Here is a 25599-nt window from a genome sequence, read left to right on the forward strand (position 1 = left end):
ATACAGGGCCATTCTGTTTGGCAACAATACTACTAACAATCTCATTGGAGCAGTCAAGGTAACTAGTGACAATGGGGGAACAGCAACCATCACCCATCAGCTTTCTGACACCATGACTTATTTCCTCCACAAAGCATTTTTTTGCCCCCTTTGTTTGAAGGGGAACCCAGCAAGTTGGCCAACACCTAACAATTAGTCAGACTTGGAGATAACATTCAAACAAGAGCCCAAGTTCATAATCTCCACTTGGGTTTCAGATGTCCTCCACAGGACAACAGAGTGTGACTGGGCTGCGGGCATAGGCCAGGGGATGAGACCCATGGGAGGCTGGCCCACTATAGCTCCCTGGGAAAAAAGCAAGGTAGATGCTGGCCCCAGACAGAGGAATATAGTTTATTCTTCTGAAAAGGGAGGGGTACAGGTCAGGGTGGAGGTGGGAGGGTCAAGGCAAGGAAATGTCCTCTAACTTCTGGTCCAGCGTCTTGAGGTCATCCAGGAAGCGGGTTGGAGTGAGGATGTGTGAGGAGCCTGGGCAGGAGGGGAGGGTTGGGAAGGTGGGGTCCATGCCCAAGTCCCTGACACCCCCAGCCAGGGTCCTTGGGAGATCAGGCCTTGACTCTGAGCATTCCTTTTAAACACAGGGGTCCAGGCCCTAAGTGACTCCTTTCCTTTGGAACCCAAGTTCCAGTCCCAGTGAAACCCAAGTGTCCAGTCACCTCCCCTCATCTAGGGCTCCAGATGTCAGCCCTGCAGAAGCCCCAGGCTTTGAGAACGCAGGACTCCAGCTGTCAGGCCACCTTTCTAAAGCGCCTGGGAGTCCAGCGCCAGCCCAAGGGACCCAGGCATGAGGGAGTCCAGATCCTGGTCCCACCCCAGCCCAAAGACCCCCGTCCTGGCTCCTCACCAATTAGCACCTCCCACTTGCCATCGGTGGCCCTGGTCACTTCATAGGCAGCCCTCATCTCCGACATGGCCACGCCGCCCACAATGTAGATGATAAGCCGGGGCCCTGCCCGTGCCTCCACACCAGCCTTGTTCTTATGCCAGTGGCCGAAGCGGGCACTGTGTGGGTGGAAGGGGGGGAAGTGGGCAGAGGTCAGTCTGGACAAGAGACCCCCCCACACCCCTCAAGTAACACCGGCATGGACACCAGTAGGGGGCATCCCCAGGGCCTTCACCTGACTGCAGCCTGGGAGCTTGGCATGGGGGTGGGGTCCGACACAAAGGGCCAGAGCTTGCGGTCCAGCCGGTCTTCCACTGCGTCCTGGGGGCCAGAGAGCGAGGCTTAGGAGAGGAGCTTCAGGCAATGGGGCCCGGGCTCTGGATTCCCCTCATTGGGTATTTCAGGAGCCAAGATCCTGGCAGACAGGAGCCCTCTTCATCCCCTCGGGGACCTAGGGGTCTGGACCCTCAGTCCCTTGGGGACCCAGGAGTATAGACTCCCAGTCCCCTGTGACCCAGAAGTCCAGCCCCCCAGCCCCTCAGAGACTCAGGAATCCAGGCATCCACAGTTCTCAGAGGAGCCAGTGATTGGGCCCCCAAGCAGGTGGAAGTGCCAGGACTCCACAGGGACATCAGGCAAGAAGCCAGGAAGCGGGCCCCTGACCTAGTCTTTTTTGGTTTTGCCACTTTTAGTGACTAGGATGGGCAGGGGCCAGTGGGAGAAGGCAAAGGGGGGAAGAAGGGGTTTTCCCAGAAACAGGAAGAAACTAGGGTGATGGAAGGGATCAGAGGAGGGGAACGGTAGGTGGAGAGAAACTGAGACATCCTGCAAGGGGCCCCTCTGCTGCCCCAATTCCTTGGATAGGTTTGGGGTGCCCCCTGGCACAGCAGACTAGATGCTGGGGATGCCTTCAATAAGGGATTTCCCATTAAGCCCCAAGGCTTAGCCCCATGAGCATGGAGGGGGCTGAGCTGATGCCTGGATCAGGGCAGGACCTGGAGGGGGCAGGAGAGGCCCAGCCCCTACCCTCCCAGTGCCCATCTCCACCCATGGTACCTCCATCACGTCCTTGATGACTGGGGTCCAGCGGGACAGCTGATAGGTGGGCTCCAAGCGCTCCCTCCGCTCCAGCCGGCTGGAGGTCCCAGGGCCCTGGGCAGAATGTGGCGGGCAGGTGGGGTAATGGAGGAGGAAGGTCATAGATGGGGCTGGGGCTCCTACTGCTTGGGGGGGTTGCAGAAAAAGATGCAGAGAACAGAAAACTAGAGAGAGAGATTGAGAGAGAAAGAGAGGAAGAAATACAGAGACAGTGAGATAAAGATGGAGCAAAGAGGGGAAGGAAGACAAAGAAAGAAGTGGGGACAGAGACGGGAGGACAGAGGAACTGGAACGGAGAGGTGGGAGGTGGCGATGGGACCAGGAAAGAGACGGGGAAATATGAGAGAGGCGCCACCCAGGGGTGTGTAGGATGTGAGGGCGAGAGAGACAGGAGAGGCTACGCAAATCCCAACAGAGGAAGTTGCTGTGTGTGCTGGGCGCACAGGAGTCCTCTGAGATGTCCAGGAGCCCAGGGCCAACCGTGTGTTCTCACCCCCGTGCTAGCAATGTGCCATCCACCCCTGGGAACTCAGACCACAGATGCCATGCTGCACCACCACCAGGACTTGGGCTCTGACCACACCTCACCCCCCTGGTAAAGCGTGGCCCAGAGTTGGGGACAGCCCTGGTGCTCCCTGGTCGCCAGACCAATCACTACACAGTATTCTGTCCCCCCCAAAACCACACCATACCCCGTGGACCCCAGCCCTCCACGACCCAGGGCCCAAGCTCTGCCTCAATGCCTTCTCCACAGGCTCTGTTCTCCACCCCCCAAGCCTACATTTGCCTTCTACCCAGACTCTGCCCCCAGCATACCCCGGGGTTGGTGACAGTGGCCCCCAACTGCTCCAGGTTCCGGATGAGGCTGCTGTGGGCCTGTACATTGGCGTGCTGGATCAGCTTGGCCAGGTTCTCCTCACTTACACCTGGTGGAGGGGGATGGGCAGGCTTACACGGGTGGGATTCTCATGCGGGTGGGCTCCGGGAGGGCAGGGGGACAGAAAGTGGCCATGTGACTTCCTGGGTTAGGGGTGGTGTGAGGAGGTCCCAGGACCTGCAGTGGGGAGGTTCTCAGGACCGAGGAACCCACCAGGGCTGGTGCAAGTGGGAATCCGGATGTTAGAATTCTGGGTGGGGATGGAGTCTAGACAGGGCAGGCTGGGGGTCCCCTGGAATTAGTTGAGGAGCCAAGTTTGGAGGAGTCAGATTTTGGGAGTTTTCCATGTTAATGAAGCTCTCATATCAATGAAGGGTTCCCAGGTCAATGGAGGGGGGGTATCCCAGGATCCAAAGGGGTATCTGTGAGGTTTGTTGTGCCTGGTCAGTGGGGACATCTCAAGGACAGGGAACTGTGGTGTGGGGTTGAGAGAGTCTCAGGACCACTGGAGACCCTGATGAACCACGGTGTCCCAAGACCCCAGTGCCCCCACCCACCATTCCGCAGGAGAATGTAGAGCAACAAGACCCGGATCTTGTCGTAGGCGGGCACTGCTGCGTCCAGCAGCACTGGCACGATCAGCTTCATGGCGTCCTTTATCTTCTCACCTTCTGGGTCGGAGCCCATGGCCAAGTCCTGTGGGGATTGGAGGTCAGCTGTCCTGTCAGCCACCTGGGGTGGGGCATGGCAGGAACATCCCCAGGGTCATCGGTTAAGACCTTTGGGGGCTGCTTCAACCTAGTACCTGGTCTCTACCCGTCTGCCAACAAGCCCCTCCCTTCACATGGGCCACACCCTGTCCTGCCAGCCCCTCAGCTGCCCCCACCTGCTCCACACTGCACAGCTTCTCCACGGTACCCTTGAAGCGCTTCATGCAGTCGTCAGCTAAGTGCAGGTGCGTAGAGTACTGCGGGGTAGGGAGGGGGAATCAGGGGTAACAGACTGAGTCAAGGGACAGGGTGGCAGGTGTGGTGGGGGAGCAGGTACTGGCCTGTGTTCACCTTGTTCAGCTCCTTCTGGTATTGTGGCATCTTTTTCAGGATGTGGGACAGGTCTTTGATGTTGGCCTATGGACAGGGTGGGGGTGAGGTCCCCAGTCCAGGCTTGGGATCCAGACTGAGGTCCCACCCCCGCTCCATGGGAAGGGGGCTTTCCTCCCAAGCTGCCCATCCTGATGCAGGCCAGCCTGTACCTTGTCGGTGGTGAGTCTCTTGCTCTCGCAGAATGTCTTCAGAAGCTCTGTGACCTTCCTGGCCGTGAAGGTGGGCAGAGGTAAGGTTGGGGGCTGGTGCCAAGAATGTAGTTTGAGGGCAGTGTGGGGGTCGAATGGCTGGGAGGAGCCCGGCAGCCAGGGGACGCATGTCCCTGCACCACGCCATGTGCAAGCCCACACTGGGGACACACTGGAGAGTTGGCTGAGGGATATGGCTTGTAGAGGGGCATGCTCAGCTAAGGTGGAAGGTCCAGTACTAGGCCCACAATGGAGAGGGGTGGTGACGCTGGTAGTAGGGATACAGGTGGGGACAGTGGTGCAGAATGGCCCCCCCGCTGCCCCCCATGAGCACGCACTTGGACACATCCGCAATGTGCATGTGCCGCAGCTCCACCCATAGGTCATCGTCCTCATCGAGCAGCACAGCCTTCTCACAGGCCTCGCTCAGCCCTGTGGTCTCATACCTGCAGGAGGGGCGAGACAGGAAGGTCAGGGCCAATAGCTGAGGACAAGGGACCCAGGCACCCAGGGACCCAGGGACCCAGGGACTCAGATCGGTTGTGATGGGAGAAGGGGTTTTCAGGGAAAAGGGGAAGATTTTCCTACCTGTACGTGTCCTGTTCAATGTCCAGCAGGTCATAGGCCATGGCCTGGAATGTGAGCTCATGCAACAGCGGGGACACGGGGTCGGCCGCCCGGTCCATGATCAGTAGTTGTGAGCGGGTTTTCTCAGGGCCCTAAGGGTGGGCAGGCAGGAGGACATTAACCCTGACCATGGCTGGGGCCCTGCCCCACACCCAGCATACCCCCTTACCTCGCCCAGACTGGGAGTGTCTGCCTTGAAGGCATTCAGCTTGGCCAGGACTGCATGGGCCAGCTGGGCCGTGTCCTCTGGTCCCCTGGGGGTGGGACAGGCAGACATGGCACCACGGGGAGTAGGGTTGGGGAGGACCAAGCACAGACTAGGGGTCAAGGATGGGGTTAGGGATAGGAGTCAGGGGGCAGGGTGAGGGCTGGGGCTGGTATCACAAAAGGGGTGAAAGGTGGATGCAGGATGGGGTCAAGGTCAGGGGGCAGCATCAGGCTGGGGTTCCCACTTGTGGTAGCGGATGGCTGGGTACTCCTGCAGTGTGGCGCAAAGTGTGGCGATCTGCTGGGCCAGCGCCTCAAGCTGCCGTGCCCGCTCACCTGCCCGGAAGGGGCAGTAGAGGTTGTAGGTGCTGTGGGGGGCATCCAGGGAGAACACCTGCAAGGACACAAGTGCCAGTGTCTCCACTGTAGGTATGCACCTGCCCAGCACCAGCCACCAGCACCTACCACTCCCTGGGGCCTCCCTGGAGCCCACTTTGCCATTCAGGAGGCAAGCTGGGGCACCCCCAACCCATGCCTAGAGGAGGAGGTGGAGAAAATACCCGTCTCGCCCCCTTGAGCAGGACAACTCAGAGGCTGCTCTATGCTGCCCCTTGCAGTTGCTCAGTGGCATGCAGCTCCAGGTGCCTACAGTGGTAAGAGCTCATTCATTCCATGCTGGCTCCTTTCCTTTCTGACTCACTGTCCCCTTTACTTGTCTCAAAGCGTTTCTGGGGGAACCTGGGTTGTTTGGTCACAGACCCCCCCCAACCTGCCCAGGACTAGGCTGGACTGTACCTGGGCCTCGTAGGGGAGGAAGGCAAGGTGGATCTCTTTCAGCGTCTTCACTACCTTTGCCAGACGGGAGCGGCCCAGCTCACTGAACAGAGGCTCAGGGCAGGCTGGGGTGGGCAAGAGGGGGCATTAGACCAGAGCTGCCCACACCTCCAGCCTCAACCCCTACTCCTCCACGCTCCTCAGGTTATCCATACTCACTGTCTGTGAAGAAGATGTGTGCTGCTTTGTAGGTGAAGGTCGGGGTCCCCCGGAAGTCTGCGATCAGGGCCTGTACCGACTAGGGAATGCAGATCAATCTCCAGGCCTGGCCCTGCACTCCCTGACCCATCTGTCCCCTGCCCCAGCCCCTCAGCCACTGCCTGTGCTCCCATACACATGCAGACATGCAGAGGCATGCACCCATGTACACACACACATTTGTTCACATAGGCACCTTCTCCGTGGGGCTCAACAAATAAATGGCCTCCAGGCTGGGGATGGGTTCTCGCCTCTTGTTGATGTCCTCAACAACTAATAGGAACAGAGAAAGGGACACATGAAGGTCACTTTGGGACTGGGGCACATGGCACGTGTTAGACATTGGCAGTGTTCTGCACATTCAGGGTCACACAGTCACACCCCAAGGGGCTATGCATCCTGGCACCCTACACTGAGTTTTCCCTGAGGGTTCTACACAGGTCCACACACAGGGGTTGCACAGTTGGGGAGACTGCTCCTCAGGAACCACAGCCTCAAGTCCTGTGTGGGGCTCTGCCCATCATGGGCTCCCACACTCAGGTCCCATGTGCAGAGCATGGGGTGGGGGTGTCCACTCACTGGTGATGCCCTCAGCCAGGATGTCTGACATCTTGCAGCAGGATGACAAAATGCGCATGCTTGGGTGGTCCATGATAAGCACCTGTCCAGACAGATGGATGATGGACAGACAAGTGGGCAAGAGAGGCTGAAGCTGCCCCAGAGGTGGGCTGGGGTGGTGAGCAGGACTGTTGGCTTCAAGCGCTGGCTGGACAGGACCCAGGACCCTACCTCCACCCCATCCCAGACCCACCCAGACTCCTCAGGGAATTTGGGGGAGTCTCATATTCAGGGCCCCTCACATGGGCTTGGAAAACGCATTCTGCCTCGCCCCTACCTTCCATTCGCCGTCCTTTTTGACGCTCCGAATGACTCCACTCAAAATTTCTGTAGGGGAAGGTGGGCTTAGGATCCTGGGTCCTCTGTCTGCTCCCCCACCCATACCCCTAAACCTTCTGGATCCCAGGCTGGACTTCCATCTTAATTCTTGTTTACTCCTTTCCCCCATCCAGCCCCAGGACTTTGCCCGGCTCAGAGACCCATTCTGTGGCGTAGCTCCTGGTGTCAGTCCCAACTTGTAAACAGGGAAACAGCTTCAAAGAGGGCAAGTGATTAGACTAAGCACCCTCAGTGCCTAAGTGGCCCAGAGCCTGGTATGTAAGTAGCCCTGGATAAATATACTTTAGATGAATAACTGGAAAGTCAGGGCTCGCATACAGATCTTCCTGCCTCCAGAGCTGGACTGGGCCTTACTATGGGCTACCTCCAGTTCTCCTGGTGTGGAGGTTTTGACCAGAGCTGCCACTCCACCACCATCAGTTTCCACTAGATTAGAATGCAGGGCCCCTGGTTCCCCGCTATGAAATGCGCCTGGCTGTGGTCATTCCGTCACCCAACCTCCAGCCTCAGTTTCCTCATCTGTAACATGGAAATCAGTGGCTTTCCAGTCTCCCTAACCACCACGTAGGAGGCCCCTTTTCAGCTGGGGTGCCGGGGCTTTGAGCCACCCCCGCCCTGCAGCGGAGCGCGGGGAGGGCAGGGCGGCCCCGCCCGCCGCGGCCCCGCTGTTATCTGGCCGGCCGGGCGGAAGGAGCGGCTGAGGCCGGAACTACCCGAGGGTCAGGAGGGGGCGCGCCTCCCCCCTCCCCCAAGACGCCGGCCGCACACCCGGGACGCCCGAGTCCTCACCTAGCACCGGGCTCAGCGAGGGCATCCCCACCCCGGACCTCGACAGGGGCCTGGACACACCCCCTGAGCTCTCGCACGGTCTCGGGCCGCTGACCAGAGCACCCAGCCGGGCCCAGTCCGCGGCACTGGACCCCAAGAATCCAGCCCCCAGGACTTTGCCCGGCTCAGAGACCCAGGAGTCTGCACGTCCAGCTGTGCCCGACGCCACCCCTCGGGTCCCCGGAGTCCAGTCTTACAGTTCGGTTGGGCTCCGGCGCGGGAGAGCCGGGCTGTCCAGCTGGAGCCCGGTTCCCGCCCGCCCCCTCGAGGATCAGGTGCTCGACGCCCAGCCCGGCCTCCAGCTCCCCGCCGCCGGGGTCCCGGAGTCCCGGCGCCCCTGGCCCCCGCCCCCCAAGGCGACACTCACTTTCCCCCACCACCGCCTTCAGCCCCGAGGGCGCCATCTTCCCCGAGGGGCGCCGCCGCCGCTTCCGGGTCTACCTAAGGTGGGGGCGTGGCCTCGCGCGTCACCCACGTGGACCCCGCCCCGCCGGCCTGGCCCCGCCCCGCCCCGCCCCGCCCCGCCCCGGGCTCCTGGAAAGGCAGGTAGGCTCCCGGCCGGTGGACAGGTGGCTGTGCCCCAAGTCCCCGGAGGGGCCCACCCCGCCACACACAGACGTCGGCTCTCTCCCTTCCTCTCTCTAAAATCAATAAAAACATATCCTCAGGTGAGGATTAAAAAAAAAAAAAGTCTGCCCCAGGAGGAATGCTCCTTACAGCCTGGTGCTCACTGGTGGCACACACACCCTCTCAGGCGACAATCACATTCGTAGGCTGATACACGCGTGGGTTGAATGGCACGCTCAACCGCTGACACACTCACACGCACCTCAGTTCAGGCTCCACTCGAAATTTCAGGGCCTGCCCCTGCTGTGTAAAAGGCTGACACCCTGTCCCAGACAGAGCACAGTCCAGCAGCACTCATCCGAATGAGGTCTCGGGTTTAAAGTGTGATGCGCGTGTGTTAAGGCAGAGTCCCGAACTGGTTCCTCCATTTAGTGTTTATTAAGAGTTGACCAGGTACCAGGTCCTTTGCCATTTACATGAGACGGGCATGGGACAGACAACAGAAGGTCTGCCACAGGGGACTTACAGCTGAGGTCGGGAGGGAGGGGATCGAAAAGAATCGATTTTGACCTAAAGGAAATAAATAGTGATATGGTAGCAAATGCCATGTCGGAGGTGTTTTATTGCGGGTGGTACTGTTGCAGGTGGAAATGAGGTTTTTTCACGGAGTCACAACCAGAGGACCCCTCTGAGGGGATGGCCTTTAACTTAACCCTGAATGACATCAAGCAGCGGCCATGCAGTAATCCAGGCGGAGAAGAGCAGGTGGTGGGGAAGGGGGCTGGGCAGGAGGTGAGGTTGGAGGAGCTGCAGAGGCCAGACTTCTGTGGGGCAAGGTAGGCCTTGCCCAGCTGATCTGCCTGGGATTGAGAGGTTCCTGGGGTGCAGGACCCTGATAAAAATGGAACAGTTCCAGGCAAACCAGGAGGGCTGGCCACCCCGATAGGGGTTTGGGTTCTTTTTTCCCCTTCCCTTCCCTTCCCTTCCCTTCCCTTCCCTTCCCTTCCCTTCCCTTCCCTTCCCTTCCCTTCCCTTCCCTTCCCTTCCCTTCCCTTCCCTTCCCTTTCCCCTTCCTTCCTTCCTTCATTCTTTCTTCTCTTTCTCTTTCCTTCATTTTCTTTCCTCCCTCCCTCCCACTCTCCCCTTTCCTTCCTTTTAGCAGTTTTATTGAGACATAATTTGCGCGCTAGTACAGTTCAATAGCTATTAGCATACTCAGAGCTGTGCATCCATCATCCATCCATTCTAGAATACTCCCATTATCCCCAAGGTGTTTGGGTTTTCTCCGGAGGATAACAAGGACCAAGGGAAAGGAGGGAACCCCTGCAGTTTCTGGGGTGGGGGAAGATAAACTGCAGGGGCCAAGGGGGGAGCTGGGAGACCATGAGGGAGCTGGGATCACCCCAGCTTCACAGCCTGTCCCCTGGGGTGAGTCTCCAGGGCCTGCCACCCCACACTGTACTCGGTGAGGGTGACCAGGCTTTTCAGCTGTTATGGTCTGAGTGGGCTCCTGTCCCCCCCCTCTAAAAAAAGTACATTGAGATCCTAACCCCCAGGACCTCAGAATATGACCTTATTTGGAAATAGGGTCATTGCAGATGAGTTAAAATGAGGTCATACTGCAGTAGGGTGGGTCCCTAATGCAATGTCCATGTCTTATGACAGCCATGTGAAGACAAGGACACATGCCATGTGATGACAGAGGCTGAGATTGGAGTGCTGTAGCTACAAGCCAGGGAACACCAAGGTCTGCCCGCAACCATCAGAGGCAGGGAGAGGCAAGAAAGGATCCTCCCCACAAGCTTCAGGAGCATGGCCTGCCAACATGATTTCACACTTCTGGCTCCAGAACTGTGTGACAATAAATGTCTGTTAATCTAAACTACCCAGTTTGTGACACATTAAGGCAGCCCTAGGAAACGAATACATCCGTGGTGGAGCAGGACATCACACTGGCATCAAGGACTTGAGGCCAAGGAGAAGGCATGACTGCGGATCGGGAAAGGCTGCCTGAGGAGGAGGCCCAAGCTTTGCACTTGGCCAGGGGTGGTGACAATGTGGCCATTTATTCCAGGAAGAAACTTTAGCTGGTTCCTAGAAAGGCATCTTGGGGAGGGATGGGGTGTGTGTAGGATCCTCCCAGCGACATCCTCTCCCAGGGCACTGAGAGAAAGCCATAGCTGCTGGGAGTGGCGTGGGAGTAGGAGCAGGGCTTTCCTACTTGCCTCGCTCCCCAGGAATCTAACCTTAGTCCCCAGGCAGGGCTGCGGGTACAAATCAAAGGAGACAGCTAAACTTGGCCTTGGTGTCGGGGAGATAGGAGATCTCAAACCTTGCCTTGGGACCTATGGGAGGCAACCAGACCCAGGGACAGTGAGTAGGGTAGAGGTCAGGAGACAGAGATGGAGCTAGGCTGGCTGGTGGTGCCTCAGGGGTCTCTAGGTCCAACTTCCCCTACCACCTGCAGGTGGCTACTGCCTTCCAGTCGGGTGAGAACACCTGCACTGCTTCCTGCTGCTGGGCTGCAGACTCCACCTGAGCTGTCCTATTGGTCTGTTCTTTCCCAATACGGCCCAGCCAGTCCCCATTACCCCTGTGGGGACACTGCTCCGGCCTGCTGCTGCATCCCACCTGAGAGTTCTTGGGGCACAGAAAGTCCTGCTAGGTCAGCAAAGTCCCACCCCAGGTCACCTGGCTTCCTACTCCCACAGCAGCCCCAGTATTGCACAGCAAAAACAATTATCTGGATCATCTTTATGTGGCTTAAGCTTGGGTGGGAGCAGATGGGGTGTGAGCCGGGGATTGGGGCTGGGTATCCACTGCCCCCACATCTATCTTTTAAAAAGCCTTCTCTGGCCCGGCTGGGCATGGCTCAGTGGTTAAGCGTCAACCTAGGATCCAGGTGATCAGGGTTCGATTCCTGGTCAGGGCACATGCCCGGGTTGCGGGCTGCAGCCGATCAATGACTCTCTCATCATTGATGTTTCTATCTCTCTCTCTCCCTCTCCTTTCCTCTCTCTGAAATCAATAAAGATATATTAAAAAAAAGAAAAAGAAAAAAAAAAAGCCTTCTCTGGTATGGGGCTGGGCCAGAGGCCAGCAGAAAGTAGACAGGGCCCAGGAAGCAGGAACAAGGATGGACCAGGAAGGGGTGGATGGGGGTTCAGTTCCCTGTGCCAAGGTAAGCAGGTCCCACCCCCACACACTCCCAACTCCTCAAGAGCAGTGAATGACAAGGCTAACTAGTTTGTAGGGCATCTAATTAGTGATCGAGTCTCTTGGGATCCCTGACCCAGTTTGCTGCCCATGGAGGTGCTGGTGGGCATGAGGGTCCAAGTGCCTGACACAGCCCCAGGGCAGAGGTCAGTGCTCTCAGTGATGGTCCCGGTGAACCGGGGGGGGGGGGGATGCTGGGATTTGCAGGCAGCCCCTGGGATGTTTTCCTGCCTGGCATCCTGTAGTAAGGCCCTAATCTAGGACGACAGACAGCCTCTCCCTTGAGGCAGCACCACGTGCAGTGGTACTGATGGCCGGACCCTGGGGGCTGGGATTGGGAAGGAGACTCTTGTCTCATTCACAGCAGCTCTGCAGAGCAGCGCATCAGCGTGGACTATGGTGAGAGCCAAGGAGGGGAGAGCAGACCTTGGGATCAGGGTGGGAGCTAGCGAAGGGTCCCCCAACTGAGGGGCCAGCTGGACCAGGTATGTCTGTCTCTCAGGCGGGCTCCCCAGACGAAGAGGGCTTCTTCAACCTGCTGAGCCATGTGCAGAGCGGCCGAATGGAGGAGCAGCGCTGCTCGCTGCAGGCAGGGCCAGGCACCAACTCCAAGAGCCGTGAGAGTGGGCAGTGGGGTGTGTAGGGTGGGTGTGCTGTCTGGGGGTGTAAATGGGTTAGGGCATAGGGGTACAGGATGAGTGACCATCTGGGGACCCTGCAGGCAAGAGTCTGTCTGATAGAGTGAACAGGCAACTAAAGACACAGATGCTTGTGGGTCTAGGGGCAAGGGATGGCAGGCGAGATGAGCATGCTTCCTGGAGAACGAGTGGGGGGGAAGGGGTGTGCTGGGGGCTCCAGCTGCGCCATGTCCCCTGGAATCCGTGTATGTGCTCATCCTCACCTGCGTCTGCTCCATGCAGAGAGTGGCCCCACGCCAGAGATGGACAATCTCATAGACATGTTGGCCAGCACCCAGGGTCGCCGCATGGATGACCAGCGTGTGACAGTCAGCGCCCTGCCTGGCTTCCAGCCTGTGGGCCCCAAGGTAGGTGATGCTCTGCCGGGGCTGAGACCAGCCATCTTGAGGCCCCTAGTCTTGCCTCCCACCCTCACCTGTGCATCATGTGCCCCTTGGGGATGAGTGCCTGTTGGAGTGCCTGTCCTGTGTCCCTACCAGTCACAAGGCCCCTGGCCAATCTAATACTCGACTTTAGACCAGAGAATGAAGGCCCAGACAACAAGAGGGCCGCAAGGTCATGCAGAGGGCACATTTGCATCAGAGACATGGCTGGAACTCATGGCTCCTATTGCCATGACTGAGGGCTTCAGGAAGGGTTGAGAAAAAAAACCCCTCCTGAGAAGACATTCTCAGGGAGGACACACGAGATCATACACTCAGATGTATCTATGTTGCTTGTAATCATGAACAGCTTGGGTTCTGATCAAGACCCCAGTGGGATCCCCAAGACCCCCTACCTCACACCCACATACCACCCTAAGTGTTGAGTAACTAAGGTACGTAGAAGTTCTAGGATGGTGGGGGCAGATGGTGGGAGGTAGAACAACAGTTCCCACCTGCACCCTTCTTCCAATGTTTGTGTCACCTCCGCCAGACGCTGCCCTTGGTCCCTCCCTCTGGTTGACTCCTCTTCATCCACAGGACGGAGTGCAGAAACGAGCCGGGACCCTCAGCCCTCAACCCCTCCTCACCCCTCAGGACCCATCTGCTCTCAGCTTCCGTCGGAACAGCAGCCCCCAGCCCCAGACACAAGCCCCATGAGGGCCTGAGCCATCTTGCGCCCCACTTGTGCCCCCCGAAAGCAGACAATAAAACACTTCCATGAGAAACAAAGAACTAAGTGTCTGTTGTTTCATAGGTGGGACGCAGGCACTTGGGGGGCTCAGGAGCTCTGCTGGGCAGCGCGAAGTAGCTTTTCCTCTCGCTGCTTCCGTATCCTCGCTTTGAATTCTTCTAGCTCTCGGCGCTAATGGTGGGGAAGAGGTGGGACATACCTCAGAGTCTGGAGCCCTCTCCCACCACCCTGCCTCCACTCCCCCAGGCCACCGCTTTAGAGTTCAGTGTCTACACTGGAAGCCCTGTGCCAATTCTAAGCAGGATCCAAGTGGGATCAGCTTCATCGTTTGGGGAGAGGACAATAAGGAAACCATGTGCCCGTCTGCTTTCAGTTCCCTGCTCACAACTGAGGATAACATTTTCATTTGAACCCATCATGGTCACAAGCCCCAAGCCCCCCTGTCCATCTGGTGGGAGGAAGAGTATGCGACTTACCTGGTCCTCCTTTTCAGGTGGCCACAGCTCCCTCTGTGGGGATAAAGTGACAGATGAGCCAGGAGTCTCCAGAGCCCCACACTTAGGACAAGTCAGCTCATGGAAGGCAGACATTAGTGCCCCATGCCCTCCCCCTCCCTCAGCAATGAACCCACGGACATTCTCCCAGTGCCCACCTTTCGCTGTACCACGTAGTCCTCAAACCACTCGGCCTGATTGGCAATCCAGAACATAGCCACAGGGAAGGTGAGGTAGAGTGTCATCTGGAAGGAGGGGAGGGAGAGGGCGATGAGCAGAGGTTGCTCAGAGCCTGGAGGGCCATCCTCTAGCACAGCCCAGCAGAGCCTCCTCGGGGCCCCCCAAGAACCCCAGGATTATGGGAGTCTGGCCGCCATAATCCAAGAGACCTTATGTCTGAAAGCTCCCTCAGAGTCTTTGAGACTCCCTCGCAAAGGACAACACACATACACACACACCCTGGCCCCAGAAGCACAGGAGCTCCTACCTCATTGCCCCGGCCTCCAAAATCATATCCCCAGAGCATTCCAAATCCCTCATTCTTCAGTCTATTCCCCTAGCCTAGGAGTCTCCCTACGAGACACCCACCCACCCATCCTGAACCCAAGAGCTTCCCAGAGTCTGGAGTCTTCCTTCTAGAGGCCCCTCCTCTGCTCACTCCTCTCAGAGACCCTTCGTCACACCAGCCCTACTAGAGCCACCCTAATCCAGCGCCCCCTTCTTTGGTTTCCAACCCTAAAGGCCTTCTCAAATCTCAGGATCTTTCTCCCCAGAGCGCCCTCTCTTGGAATCCCGTCTTTTCAGAGCCTCCTCCTCAGATCCAGGAAGGCGCCCCGCCCACCTGCTCAGGAACCCACTGACCCGAAACACCTCCAACTTCACCCCCATTTCGGTGCCCTGAGGCTACGAAGCCGCTGGCGTCCAAAGCCAACCCTCCAAGACAGCAGCAGCTCAGTAGGAAATCAAGGGCTCGACCGCTGAAGCTGATTGGCCGAGGAGCGCCGCATGACATCATCTTCGGGCGCCTACTCACTACTCCAGGTCGCTGGGTAAGTCTAAGGGAAAGTCGAGATTCTGATTGCACACTCGGAAAGTGGCCAGCCAATAAGAAATGAGTCTGGCTCGGGGGGCGAGCCTTCAGGTGGCAACGTCATTATAACACGACTTCTGCCTGTAGCTGGAGAGCTGGGAAAATGGTGGTAATGGCGCGACTCTCGCGGCAGGAGAGGCCGGACCTTGTCTTTGTGAGTCCGCTGCGGAACCGGGGCTGGTCCGCGTAGGGACATAGAGCCTGGATGCTTCAGGGGGCTGGGGCCTGACTCTCTGGGGATCTAGGCCAAAAGCTGTGTCGTCCCGAGGGCGGGAGGAACCTAACGGGCTAGAGGCCTTGTGGTAATGTTCGGACCAGGCTGGCCAGGAGTAAACGTCTGTTGCCGGAGCCCAGGTGGGCTGAGTAAAGGACTGCCCTGAAGGTTAAGGGCCTGGCGTCCCGGGCTGGGGCGGAAATGGGAGGGCGCGGGGAGCGGGAGGGAAGAGAAATTCGAATCGCTGAATCTTGAGAGGTCTGGTGTTTGGAGTAAAGTCAGGGTCACCAGGCCAGGGCTCTGGTTTCTGTGGTAAAGAGTTGGTGTTCTGGGTAACGGTCTTGAGCATTACAGTCTCTGGGATAAAGGCTTGGTGTCTGGCTTAGGAGAACCCTGGAGTCAGAAGTAAAGACCTGCTGATGTGGAGCAGGTCAGGCGAGGGCCAGTGGGATCCTGGAGTCAAAGACTTGATAAGATTGGTCCAAAACAGTTATTTGTCAGATGTCAGATGGTCCGGATGATGAGCACCAGGTAGTCTAGAAGATGGGCGTCAGCGGCAGGTGGTCTGGTCAGGTTAGGTGATCCGGCTGAGTCCTTTAGGGGGTAATAAGAGGTGTATTTGGGGGTCTGGTATGTGTCCAGGCATTGATACACAAGAAACTGATGTATATCCAGGCAGTGACACAGAATTGGAAAATTCAAAAGGTCAAGTTCACAGAGTTAAAAGAAGAATTGTTTCCTCATGTCTCAACCTACTTGATTTTGGTAGTTTAGCAGCTTGACTCTAGTGACTTCACTTTTATTTCCTATTTTTTTCTTGTTTTGGGGGTATTTCTTTTTCTTTTTAAATATGTTTTTATTGATTTCAGAGAGAGGAAAGGAGAGGGGAAGAGATAGGAACATCAACGATGAGAGAGTCATTGATCAGCAGCCTCCTGCACGCCCCCTGCTGGGGATGAGCCCGCAACCCAGGCATGTGCCCTGACAGAATCGAACCTCAATCTCCTGAATCGTAGGTCAATGCTTAACAGCTGAGCCAGCCGGCTGGGCTGGGCTCTTTTTTTTTTTTTTTTATCCAGACCCCTACCTCTCTCCCGCTTTGGCAACCATCAGCTTGGTCTTTATAGCTGTGGTCTGTATTCTGTTTTGTTTATTCATGTGTTTTGTTTTTTTAGATTCAACAAATAAATGAGATCATACAGTATTTATCTTTCTCTATCTGACTTATTTCACTTAGGGTAATACCCTCTAGGTCCATCCATGTTGTCACAAATGTCAATATTTCATTCTCTTTTATTGCTGAATAATATTCAACTGTATATATGCACCACACCTTCTTTATCTGTTCATCTATCGATTAACACCTAGGTTGCTTCCATATCTTGGCTATTATAAGTAATGCTACAGTGAACATACAGGTGCATATATCTTTTCAAATTTGTGTTTTTGTTTTCTTCAGATAATTACCCAGATGTGGTCATAAGGTGTTCATTTTTAATTTTTTGTGGAACCTCCATACTGTGTTCCATGTTGGCTGTACCGATTTACAATCCCACCAAGAGTGTGTGAGGGTTCCCTTTTCTCCACAGCCTCACCAGTACTTGTTATTTATTGACTTTTTGATGATAGTCATTCTGACAAGAGTGAGGTGGTATCTCATTGTGGTTTTGATTTGCATTTCCCTGATGATTAGTGATGTTGAGCATTTTTTTCATGTCTGTTGGCCATGTCTTTTTATAAAATTTATTTTTATTATTGAGAGTATTACAGATGTCCCCCATTTTCCTCCCCCCTTTGTCCCCTTTCATCCAGCTTCTGCCCCACCCCAAGTCTTCACCTCACTATTGTCCGTGCCCATGGGCTATGCATACATGCATATAAGTTCTTTGGTTAACCTCTTCCTGCCCCCCTGACCCCTGAGATCTGTCAGTCTGTTCCATGCTTCCATGTCTTTGGACCTATTTTGTTTGTCAGTTTATTTTGTTCATTAGATTCCACATATGGGTGAGATCATGTGGCACTTGTCTTTCTCTGACTGGCTTATTTCATGTAGCGTAATACTCTCCAGTTCCCTCCATGCTGTCTCAAAGGGTAAGAGATCCTTCATTTTTTATAGCTGCATAGCATTCCATTGTGTAAGTGTACAACAGCTTTTTTATCCACTCATCTACTGATGAGCACTTGGGCTGTTTCCAGATCTTAGCTATTGTAAATAAAGCTTCTGTGAACACAAGGGTGCATATATTCTATCTGATTGGTGTTTCAGGATGTATGTCCTTTTCGAAGAAATGTCTATTCAGGTCCTCTGCACATTTCTTAATTGGATTGTTTTTTTGGTGTTAAGTTGTATGCGTTCCATATACATATATATATATATATATATATATATATATATATATATGATATTCACGCCTTATTGGATGTATCATTTACAAATATTTTCTCCCATTCTGTGTGTTGTCTTTTTGTGTTGTTGATGGTTCCCTTTGCTGTGCAAAAACTCTTTAGTTTGATGTAGTCCCATTTATTTTTGTTGTTGCCCTTGCCTGAGGAGACATATCCAAAAAGATATTGTTAAAACTGATGTCAAAGAGTTTACTGCCTCTTTTCTTCTAGGACTTTTATGGTTTCATGTCTGACATTTAAGGGTTTAATCCATTTTGAGTTTATTTTTCTTTATTAATTTATTATTTTTTTAAGTTTTTTTATTGTTTAAAATATTACAGGTGTCCCTTTTTCTCCCCAGTGACCCGTTCCACCCGGTTCCTTCCCCCTCCCCAGTCCCTCTCCCCACCATTGTCCATGTCCTTGGATTGTGCATATATGCATATAAATTCTTTGGTTACTCTCTCCCCCTCCACCCACCCGCCCTCCTCCATCCCTCTGACATTCATCAGTCTCATCTATGCTTCCATGTCATTGAACCTATTCTGTTCATCAGTTTATTAAGTTCTTTAGATTCCACGTATAAGCGAGATCATGTGATATTTGTCTTTCGCTGCCTGGCTTATTTCACTTAGCATAATATTCTCCAGGTCCATCCATACTGTCCCAAAGGGTACGAGATTCTTCTTCTTTACAGCTGCGTAGTATTCCACGGTGTAAATGTCCCACAGCTTTTTTATCCACTCATCTACTGATGGACACTTGAGCTGTTTCCAGATCTTAGCTATTGTAAACTGTGCTGCTATGAACATCGGGGTACATATATCCTTTCTGATGAATGTTTCAGGATTCTTAGGATACATTCCTAGGAGTGGAATCACTGGGTCTAAAGGCAACTCCATTTTTAATTTTTTGAGGAACCTCCATACTGTTTTCCATAGTGGTTGCACCAGTCTGCATTCCCACCAGCAGTGTACTAGGGTTCCCCTTTCTCTACACCCTCGCCAACACATGTTGTTTGTTGATTTATTGATCGCAGCCATTGTGGCAGGTGTGAAGTGATACCTCATTGTGGTTTTAATTTGCATCTCTCTGATGATTAGCGACGTCAAGCATTTTCTCATGTGTCTCTTGGCGATCCGTATGTCCTCTTTGGAGAAGTGTCTGTTTAAGTCCTTTGCCCATTTCTTAATTGGGTTGTTTGTCTTTCTCTTGCTGAGTGCTATGAGTTCTTTGTACACTTTGGAAATTAGCCCCTTATCAGATACATCCTTGGCAAATATGTTTTCCCAGACCGTGGGGTTCCTTTGTATTTTGAGGCTGTTTTCTTTTGCTGTGCAGAAGCTTTTTAGTTTGATGTAGTCCCATATGTTTATTTTTTCCTTTGTTTCTCTTGCCCTAGGAGATGGATCAGTGAAAAGTCCACTACGTGGGATGTCTGTGACTTTACTGCCTATGTTTTCTTCCAGGATTTTTATGGTTTCGTGACTTACATTTAAGTCTTTTATCCATTTTGAGTTTATTTTTGTGTATGGTGAAAGTTGGTGGTCTAGTTTCATTCTTTTGCATGTATCTGTCCAGTTTTCCCAGCACCACTTATTGAAGAGACTGTCCTTACTCCATTGAATACTCTTGCCTCCTTTGTCAAATATTAACTGACCATAGTGGCGTGGGTATATTTCTGGGGTCTCTGTTCTGTTCCATTGATCTATAAGCCTGTTGTTGTACCAATACCAGGCCGTTTGGATTACAGTGGCTTTGTAATATAGTTTGAAGTCTGGTAATGTGATCCCTCCCACTCCGTTCTTTTTTCTCAAGATGGCTGCAGCTATTCGGGGACTTTTTTGGTTCCATATAAATTTTTGAAATGTTTGCTCTAGGTCTGTGAAATATGCTGTTCGTATTTTCATAGGAATTGCATTAAATTTATAAATTGCTTTGGGTAGTATAGACATTTTAATGATATTAATTCTCCCAATCCATGAGCATGGTATCTGCTTCCACCTGTTTAAATCTTCCTCTATTTCTTTTTTCAGTGTCACGTAGTTTTCTGAGTACAGGTCTTTTACGTCCTTGGTTAAGTTTATTCCTAGGTATCTTATTTTTTTAGTTGCAGTGGTAAATGGTATTGCTTTTTTAGTTTCTCTCTCTGAAAGTTCATTGTTGGTGTATAAGAATGCCATTGATTTCCGGATGTTGATTTTGTATCCAGCTACCTTGCCAAATTCATTTATCAAATCTAGTAGTACTTTGATGGAGTCTTTAGGGTTTTCTATGTACAGTATCATGTCATCTGCAAATAATGACAGTTTTACTTCCTCCTTTCCAATTTGGATACCTTTTATGTTTTCCTCCTGTCTGATGGCTATGGCGAGGAGTTCCAGTACTATGTTGAATAAGAGTGGTGAAAATGGACATCCCTGTCTTGTTCCAGTTTTTAATGGAAATGGTTTTAATTTTTGCCCATTGAGTATGATGTTGGCTGTAGGTCTGTCGTATATGGCCTTTATTATGTTGAGGTATGATCCCTCTATTCCCACTTTGCTGAGAGTTTTTATCAGAAATGGGTGCTGAATTTTGTCGAATGCTTTTTCTGCGTCTATTGATATGATCATATGATTTTTGTCCTTCATTTTGTTTATGTGATGTATCACATTTATTGATTTGCGGATGTTGTACCAGCCTTGCATCCCCGGAATAAATCCCACTTGGTCATGATGTATGATCTTTTTGATGTATTGCTGGATCCGGTTTGCTAGTATTTTAGTGAGGATTTTAGCATCTATGTTCATCAGGGATATTGGCCTATAATTTTCTTTCTTGTAGTATCTTTATCTGGCTTTGGGATTAGGGTGATGCTGGCCTCATAAAAAGAATTTGGGAGTTTTCCCCCCTCTTGAATTTTCTGGAATAGTTTGAATAGAATAGGTGTTAATTCTTCTTTGAATGTTTGGTAAAACTCGCCTGTAAAACCATCTGGTCCAGGACTTTTGTTTGCTGGGAGTTTTTTGATTACTGCTTCAATTTCATTAGTTGTTATTGGCCTATTCAGGTTTTCTGCCTCTTCTTGATTCAGCTTTGGAAGATTGTATGCTTCTAGGAATTTGTCCATTTCCCCTATGTTGTCCAATTTGTTGGCATACAGTTGCTCATAATATTTTCTTACAATCCTTTGTATTTCTGTTGGATCAGTTGTTATATCGCCTCTTTCATTTCTGACTTTATTTATTTGGGTCCTCTCTCTTTGTTTCTTAGTGAGTCTGGCTAAAGGTGCATCAATCTTATTTACCTTTTCAAAGAACCAGCTCTTGGTTTCATTGATTTTTTGTATTGTTTCTTTAGTCTCTATGTCATTAATCTCTGCTGATTTTTAGTAGTTCCTTCCTTCTACTTCCTCGGGGCTTTTCTTGCTGTTCTCGTTCTAGTTCTTTTAGTTGTTGTGTTAGATGGTTCGTTAGATCTTTTTCTTGTTTCTTGAGATAGGCCTGTAACAATATGAATTTTCCTCTCAAGACTGCTTTCGCCGTGTCCCATAGGTTTTGAGTTGTTGTCTGTTCATTTTCGTTACTTTCCATGAAGTATTTGATTTCTTCCTTGATCTCCTTGGTAACCCATTCATTATTTAATAACATGCTATTTAGCCTCCATGTGTTTGAATATTTTTGAGTTTTTTTATGGTGGTTGATTTCTAGTTTCATGGCATTGTGATCCGAGAAGATGCTTGATATGATTTCAGTCTTCTTATATTTGTAGAGACTTGCCTTGTGCCCTATCATGTGGTCTATTTTTGAGAATGTTCCATGTGCACTTGAGAAGAATGTGTATTCTGCTGCTTTGGGGTGAAATGTTCTATAAATGTCAATTAAATCCATTAGGTCTAGTGATTCATTTAAGGTCTGAGTTTCCCTGTTGATTTTTTGTCTTGATGATCTGTCCAATGCTGACAGTGGGGTGTTAAAGTCCCCCACTATGATTGTGTTGCTGTCAATCTCCCCTTTGAAGTCCCCCAAGAGATTTTTTATATATTTAGGTGCTCCTGTATTGGGTGTATAAATGTTCATAAGGGTTATTTCCTCCTGTTGGATTGATCCCTTTAGTAATATGTAGTGACCATCTTTGTCTCTCGTTATGGTCTTTATTTTGAAGTCTGTTTTGTCAGAAATAAGAATTGCTACTCCAGCTTTCTTTTCCTTTCCATTTGCATGGAATATTTTACTCCACCCCTTCATTTTTAGCCTGTGTGAGTCTTTTGCTTTCAGGTGGGTGTCTTGTAGACAGCATATATTTGGGTCCTGTTTTCTTATCCATTCAGCTACCTTTTGTCTTTTGATTGGCCCATTTATTCCATTTACATTTAAAGTTACTATTGATATCAACTTATTTAATGCCATTTTTCCCCTTTATGCTGATGTACCTTTCTTTCACTATTCCTTCTTTTTCTTAAAGCAGTCCTTTTAGCATTTCTTGCAATGCTGGTTTGGTGGTACTGAACTCTTTTAGCCTTTTTTTTGTCTGGGAAGCTCTTTATTCCACCTTCAAATTTAAATGATAGCCTTGCTGGATAAAGCAATCTTGGTTGCATGTTCTTGCTCTTCATTACTTGCAGAACTTCATGCCACTCCCTTCTGGCCTGAAGAGAAATCCACTGTCAGCCTTATGGGGGTTCCCTTGTAGGTCACTGCTTGTCTCTCTCTTGCAGCCCTTAATATTTTCTCTTTGTCCTTGACATTTGCCATTTTAATTATGATGTTTCTCGGAGTGGGTCTCTTTGGGTCCCTCTTGTTTGGAACCCTCTGTGCTTCCTGAACTTGTGTGGCTTTCTCCTTCGCCAGCCTAGGGAAGTTTTCTATAATTATTTCTTCCACCAAGTTCTCTATCCCTTGCTCTCTTTCCTCCCCCTCTGGCACTCCTATAATGCGAATGTTGTTTTGCTTCATGTTGTCCCAAAGTTCCCTTAGACTGTCCTCATGCTTTTTAAGTGTTTTTTCTTTTTGCTGCTCTGATTGTGTGATTTTCTCTACTTTGTCTTCTAAGTCACTTATTCTATTCTCTGCTTCATTGAGCCTGCTTTTAATTCCTTCCAGTGCATTCTTGATATCAGATACAGCATTCTTTATCTCTGTCTGAGTTGTAGTTACGGTATGTATCTCTTTTTTCATGTTTTCACTAAGTTTCTCGATCTTATCATCTATAGTCTTCTTAAGTTCCTTGAACATCTTCATCATCAATACTCTGAACTCCGTTTCTGATAACTTGCTCAACTCCATCTCATCAACATCTTTTTCTGGTGATGTTTCCTTTTCTTTAATTTGGGGGTTGTTTCTTTGTCTCCCCATTTTGGTAGATCTTAGTGCTTATATCTATATATTAGATATATTTGCTGTGTCCCAGTCTTGTGGCGTGGGATTTTGTCTTGTGGGTCCAGTGGAGCCCAGAGGTCTATGTTGTTGTTAATACTGGTGAAAATTTAGAAAATAATAATAAACTAAAATATAAAAAATAGAGAAGCTACTGAGAGATAACAGAAGCAGAGAAAAGATTCTGAAAGAAGGGCCAGCACAAAATTAAGGGAGAGAATAGGAATAGGATAATAGTTGAAAATGAGAAAACAAAAATACAATAAAGAGAATAAGAGAAACTAACAATCAGACAGGAAAACTGAAGGGGGCAAAATGAAAGAATGAAAGAAAAGTAGAAAAATAAAGAAGAAAAAGAAGAAAAAAGTTATGCCAATGGATTGAGAGGAGAGAGAGATAAAGCCCAGGCAGGCAGGGAGTCTGGTAAGAGATTTGGGGGAAACTATAGAGGAAAGCAGTAAACTTGGTTATAATGATAAAGTCCCAGTCGTTAAGCAGGGATATCAAGAAAGTCTTGACAGTAGAAGCAAGGATAAAACAAAACAAAGCAAATAACGAAAACAAAACCAAAAACAAGCTAAGCAAGACAAAATTATTTTATAAAAAAAAAAAAAAAAATTAGTTAAAAAAATGTTTAAAAAAAAAATTAAAAAAGAAAAAAAAAAGATTTTTATAAAATTTAAAAAAGAAGAAAAAAACAAATTTTCTCCCCTTTCTCTTATTCCTAAGGAAAAAAGAGAAAAAATAAACCCACAAACAAAAAACAAACAAAAAAAAACCCGAAACCAAAAAAACAACCAAACAAAAAAACCAAAACCAAACCAAACAAAAAAACAGCAGAGAAAAAGGTAGTCAATCAGGTGCGTTTCTTCTGGGCAACTTATCGAGTTTATTTTTGTATATGGTGTGAGGAAGTAGTCCAGTTTCACCCAGCTGCTGTGGCTTAGTTGGTTGAGCGTCATCCCATGCACCAAGAAGTTGCCAGTTCGATTCCTGGTCAGGTTGCAGGCTTGATCACCAGTAGGGGGCATGCAGGAGGCAGCTGATCGATGGACGTTTGTCTCTCATCGATGTTTCTCTCTCATTCCTTTCTCTCTGAAATCAATAAAAACATATTTTTTTTAAAAAAGCAGTCCAGTTTCACTTTTTTGCATCTGTCCAGTTTTCCCAGCACCAGTTATTGAAGGGATTTGTCTCAAGGTTGTTGATTCCTCTTGATTCATTTGTTGTTTAGTAGCAGGTTGTTTAGTCTCCACATATTTATGTGTTTCCCCGTGTTCTTCCTGTAGTTGATTTCTAGTTTCATGAAGTTGTGGTCTGAAAAGATGCTTGAGATGATTTCATTCTTTTTTAAGTTATTGAAGCTTGTTTTGTTGCCTAATGTGTGATTTATTTCCCTGTTTCTTCACTCTATTTCTCAGTGTCCAGGGAAAAAGGCTTTGTGTTTGGTCCATACGTGTCTTCTGAGAAAAAGGTCTAGCTTCCAAGTTCTGGGACACAGTTGAACTAGACTCTGGCTAGTGGGAGCTTGAAGAAGTTCCAAAGACCTGTTGTCTAGGAAAAGGCATGTTGTGAGGAGATAAGGCTTATTGTTCAGGACAGAGGCTGGTGTTGGACCAGAGAGCCTAAGGAGTCTGGTATCTGGGCCAGAGAATGGGTAGCCTGATTTGGAAGGCCAAAAGAATGATGTCTGGGTGACAATCTTATGTCTGGCCTAGAACCCTATGACTGAGGAGTCTGATGATCTGGGTCAGATTGTGGGCAGTAGAATTCTGAGGGCTAAGTCTGGACCAGAGTCCTGTTGTCTGGGCATCTGGTGACCTGGCCCTGAGGGTAGTCACCAGGATCTGAGTAAGGTCTGGAGTTCGGAGTAGATGGTGCTTTGCTGAGGTTCTGAGAGCAGTTCTCCCTTCTCCCCATTACCTGTCCTGGCAGGATGAAGAAGACCTCCCCTATGAGGAGGAAATTATGCGGAACCAGTTCTCCGTCAAATGCTGGCTCCGCTACATTGAGTTCAAACAGGGGGCCCCGAAGCCGAGGCTCAATCAGCTGTATGAGCGAGCGCTGAAGCTGCTGCCCTGCAGGTAGGAACAGCTTCAGCTGCCCTACCTGCCCCAGCACCAACCCCACCTGTCCAGCTATAATAGAACTAGCCAGTAGGTCCCAGGTGGTTGCTGTGTGTTCTGTCACTGAGTATATGTCTTCTGATGGATCAGCACACCCTCCCTGATATCCCTGCCCATCCCCTCATTGCTGATACTTGTCACTGCTCCCAGGTTCCTTCTAGGAGTTGCCTTATGGGGCAGGGTGAAGGATTCTGGGGCCCCATAAAGCTAGCCAACCAGTTTCTGCCTCTCCTCCCCTGCCCCTATTCCCCAGCTACAAACTCTGGTACCGCTACCTGAAGGCACGCCGGGCACAAGTGAAGCATCGCTGTGTGACTGATCCTGCCTATGAAGATGTCAACAACTGCCACGAGAGGGCCTTTGTATTCATGCACAAGGTTGGGTATGGGGGGAACTGGGCCAGGGGATGAGTGGGGAGGTGGAGCTCAGAGTCCATGGAGCTGGATGAAGCAGGGGGCTTGGAGTCCTATTGCTTC

General features: G+C 50.9%; 4 protein-coding genes across 5 annotated transcripts in view; 2 read left to right on the top strand and 2 right to left on the bottom strand.

Annotated features, from left to right (window-relative positions):
- Positions 1–367: 367 nt before the first annotated feature.
- STXBP2 (syntaxin binding protein 2) lies at positions 368–13952 on the bottom strand. 2 transcript variants are annotated; one of them, XM_081135956.1, is made up of 19 exons: positions 13934–13952; positions 6971–7020; positions 6655–6736; positions 6272–6348; positions 6037–6115; positions 5839–5942; positions 5289–5437; positions 5006–5090; positions 4798–4928; positions 4548–4655; positions 4171–4228; positions 3980–4045; positions 3805–3885; positions 3476–3614; positions 2858–2967; positions 2000–2095; positions 1179–1264; positions 905–1062; positions 368–528 (listed from the first exon to the last, which is right to left on the bottom strand). In XM_081135956.1, the coding sequence occupies exons 3-19, from the start codon at positions 6725–6727 to the stop codon at positions 443–445; spliced, it is 1686 nt and encodes a 561-aa protein (XP_080992082.1). In that variant the 5' UTR covers positions 6728–6736; positions 6971–7020; positions 13934–13952; the 3' UTR covers positions 368–442. The 2 variants fall into 2 exon arrangements, with proteins under 2 accessions (XP_080992082.1, XP_080992081.1); XM_081135955.1 differs by lacking the exon at positions 13934–13952 and adding an exon at positions 8228–8357.
- PCP2 (Purkinje cell protein 2) lies at positions 12065–13423 on the top strand (the record flags this gene model as incomplete). The annotated part of the gene is made up of 3 exons (XM_081135958.1): positions 12065–12260; positions 12564–12688; positions 13304–13423. Exons 1-3 carry the CDS (start codon positions 12131–12133, stop codon positions 13421–13423), a joined length of 375 nt encoding a protein of 124 aa, XP_080992084.1. The 5' UTR covers positions 12065–12130.
- Positions 13485–14951, bottom strand: PET100 (PET100 cytochrome c oxidase chaperone). Its single transcript, XM_081135957.1, has 4 exons — positions 14813–14951; positions 14110–14196; positions 13934–13966; positions 13485–13628 (listed from the first exon to the last, which is right to left on the bottom strand). Exons 1-4 carry the CDS (start codon positions 14837–14839, stop codon positions 13545–13547), a joined length of 231 nt encoding a protein of 76 aa, XP_080992083.1. The 5' UTR covers positions 14840–14951; the 3' UTR covers positions 13485–13544.
- A 167-nt stretch (positions 14952–15118) lies between these two features.
- Positions 15119–25599, top strand: part of XAB2 (XPA binding protein 2) — a 30446-nt gene continuing 19965 nt past the window's right edge. The window contains exons 1-3 of the mRNA XM_081134679.1: positions 15119–15195; positions 24933–25081; positions 25377–25500. Of these exons, the coding sequence (XP_080990805.1) occupies positions 15145–15195; positions 24933–25081; positions 25377–25500 (324 nt within the window). The 5' untranslated portion in view covers positions 15119–15144. The remainder of the gene's footprint in view (positions 15196–24932; positions 25082–25376; positions 25501–25599) is intronic.

The sequence above is a fragment of the Miniopterus schreibersii genome, assembly GCF_964146895.1.
Source record: "Miniopterus schreibersii genome assembly, chromosome: 4".
Classification (NCBI taxonomy): domain Eukaryota; kingdom Metazoa; phylum Chordata; class Mammalia; order Chiroptera; family Miniopteridae; genus Miniopterus; species Miniopterus schreibersii.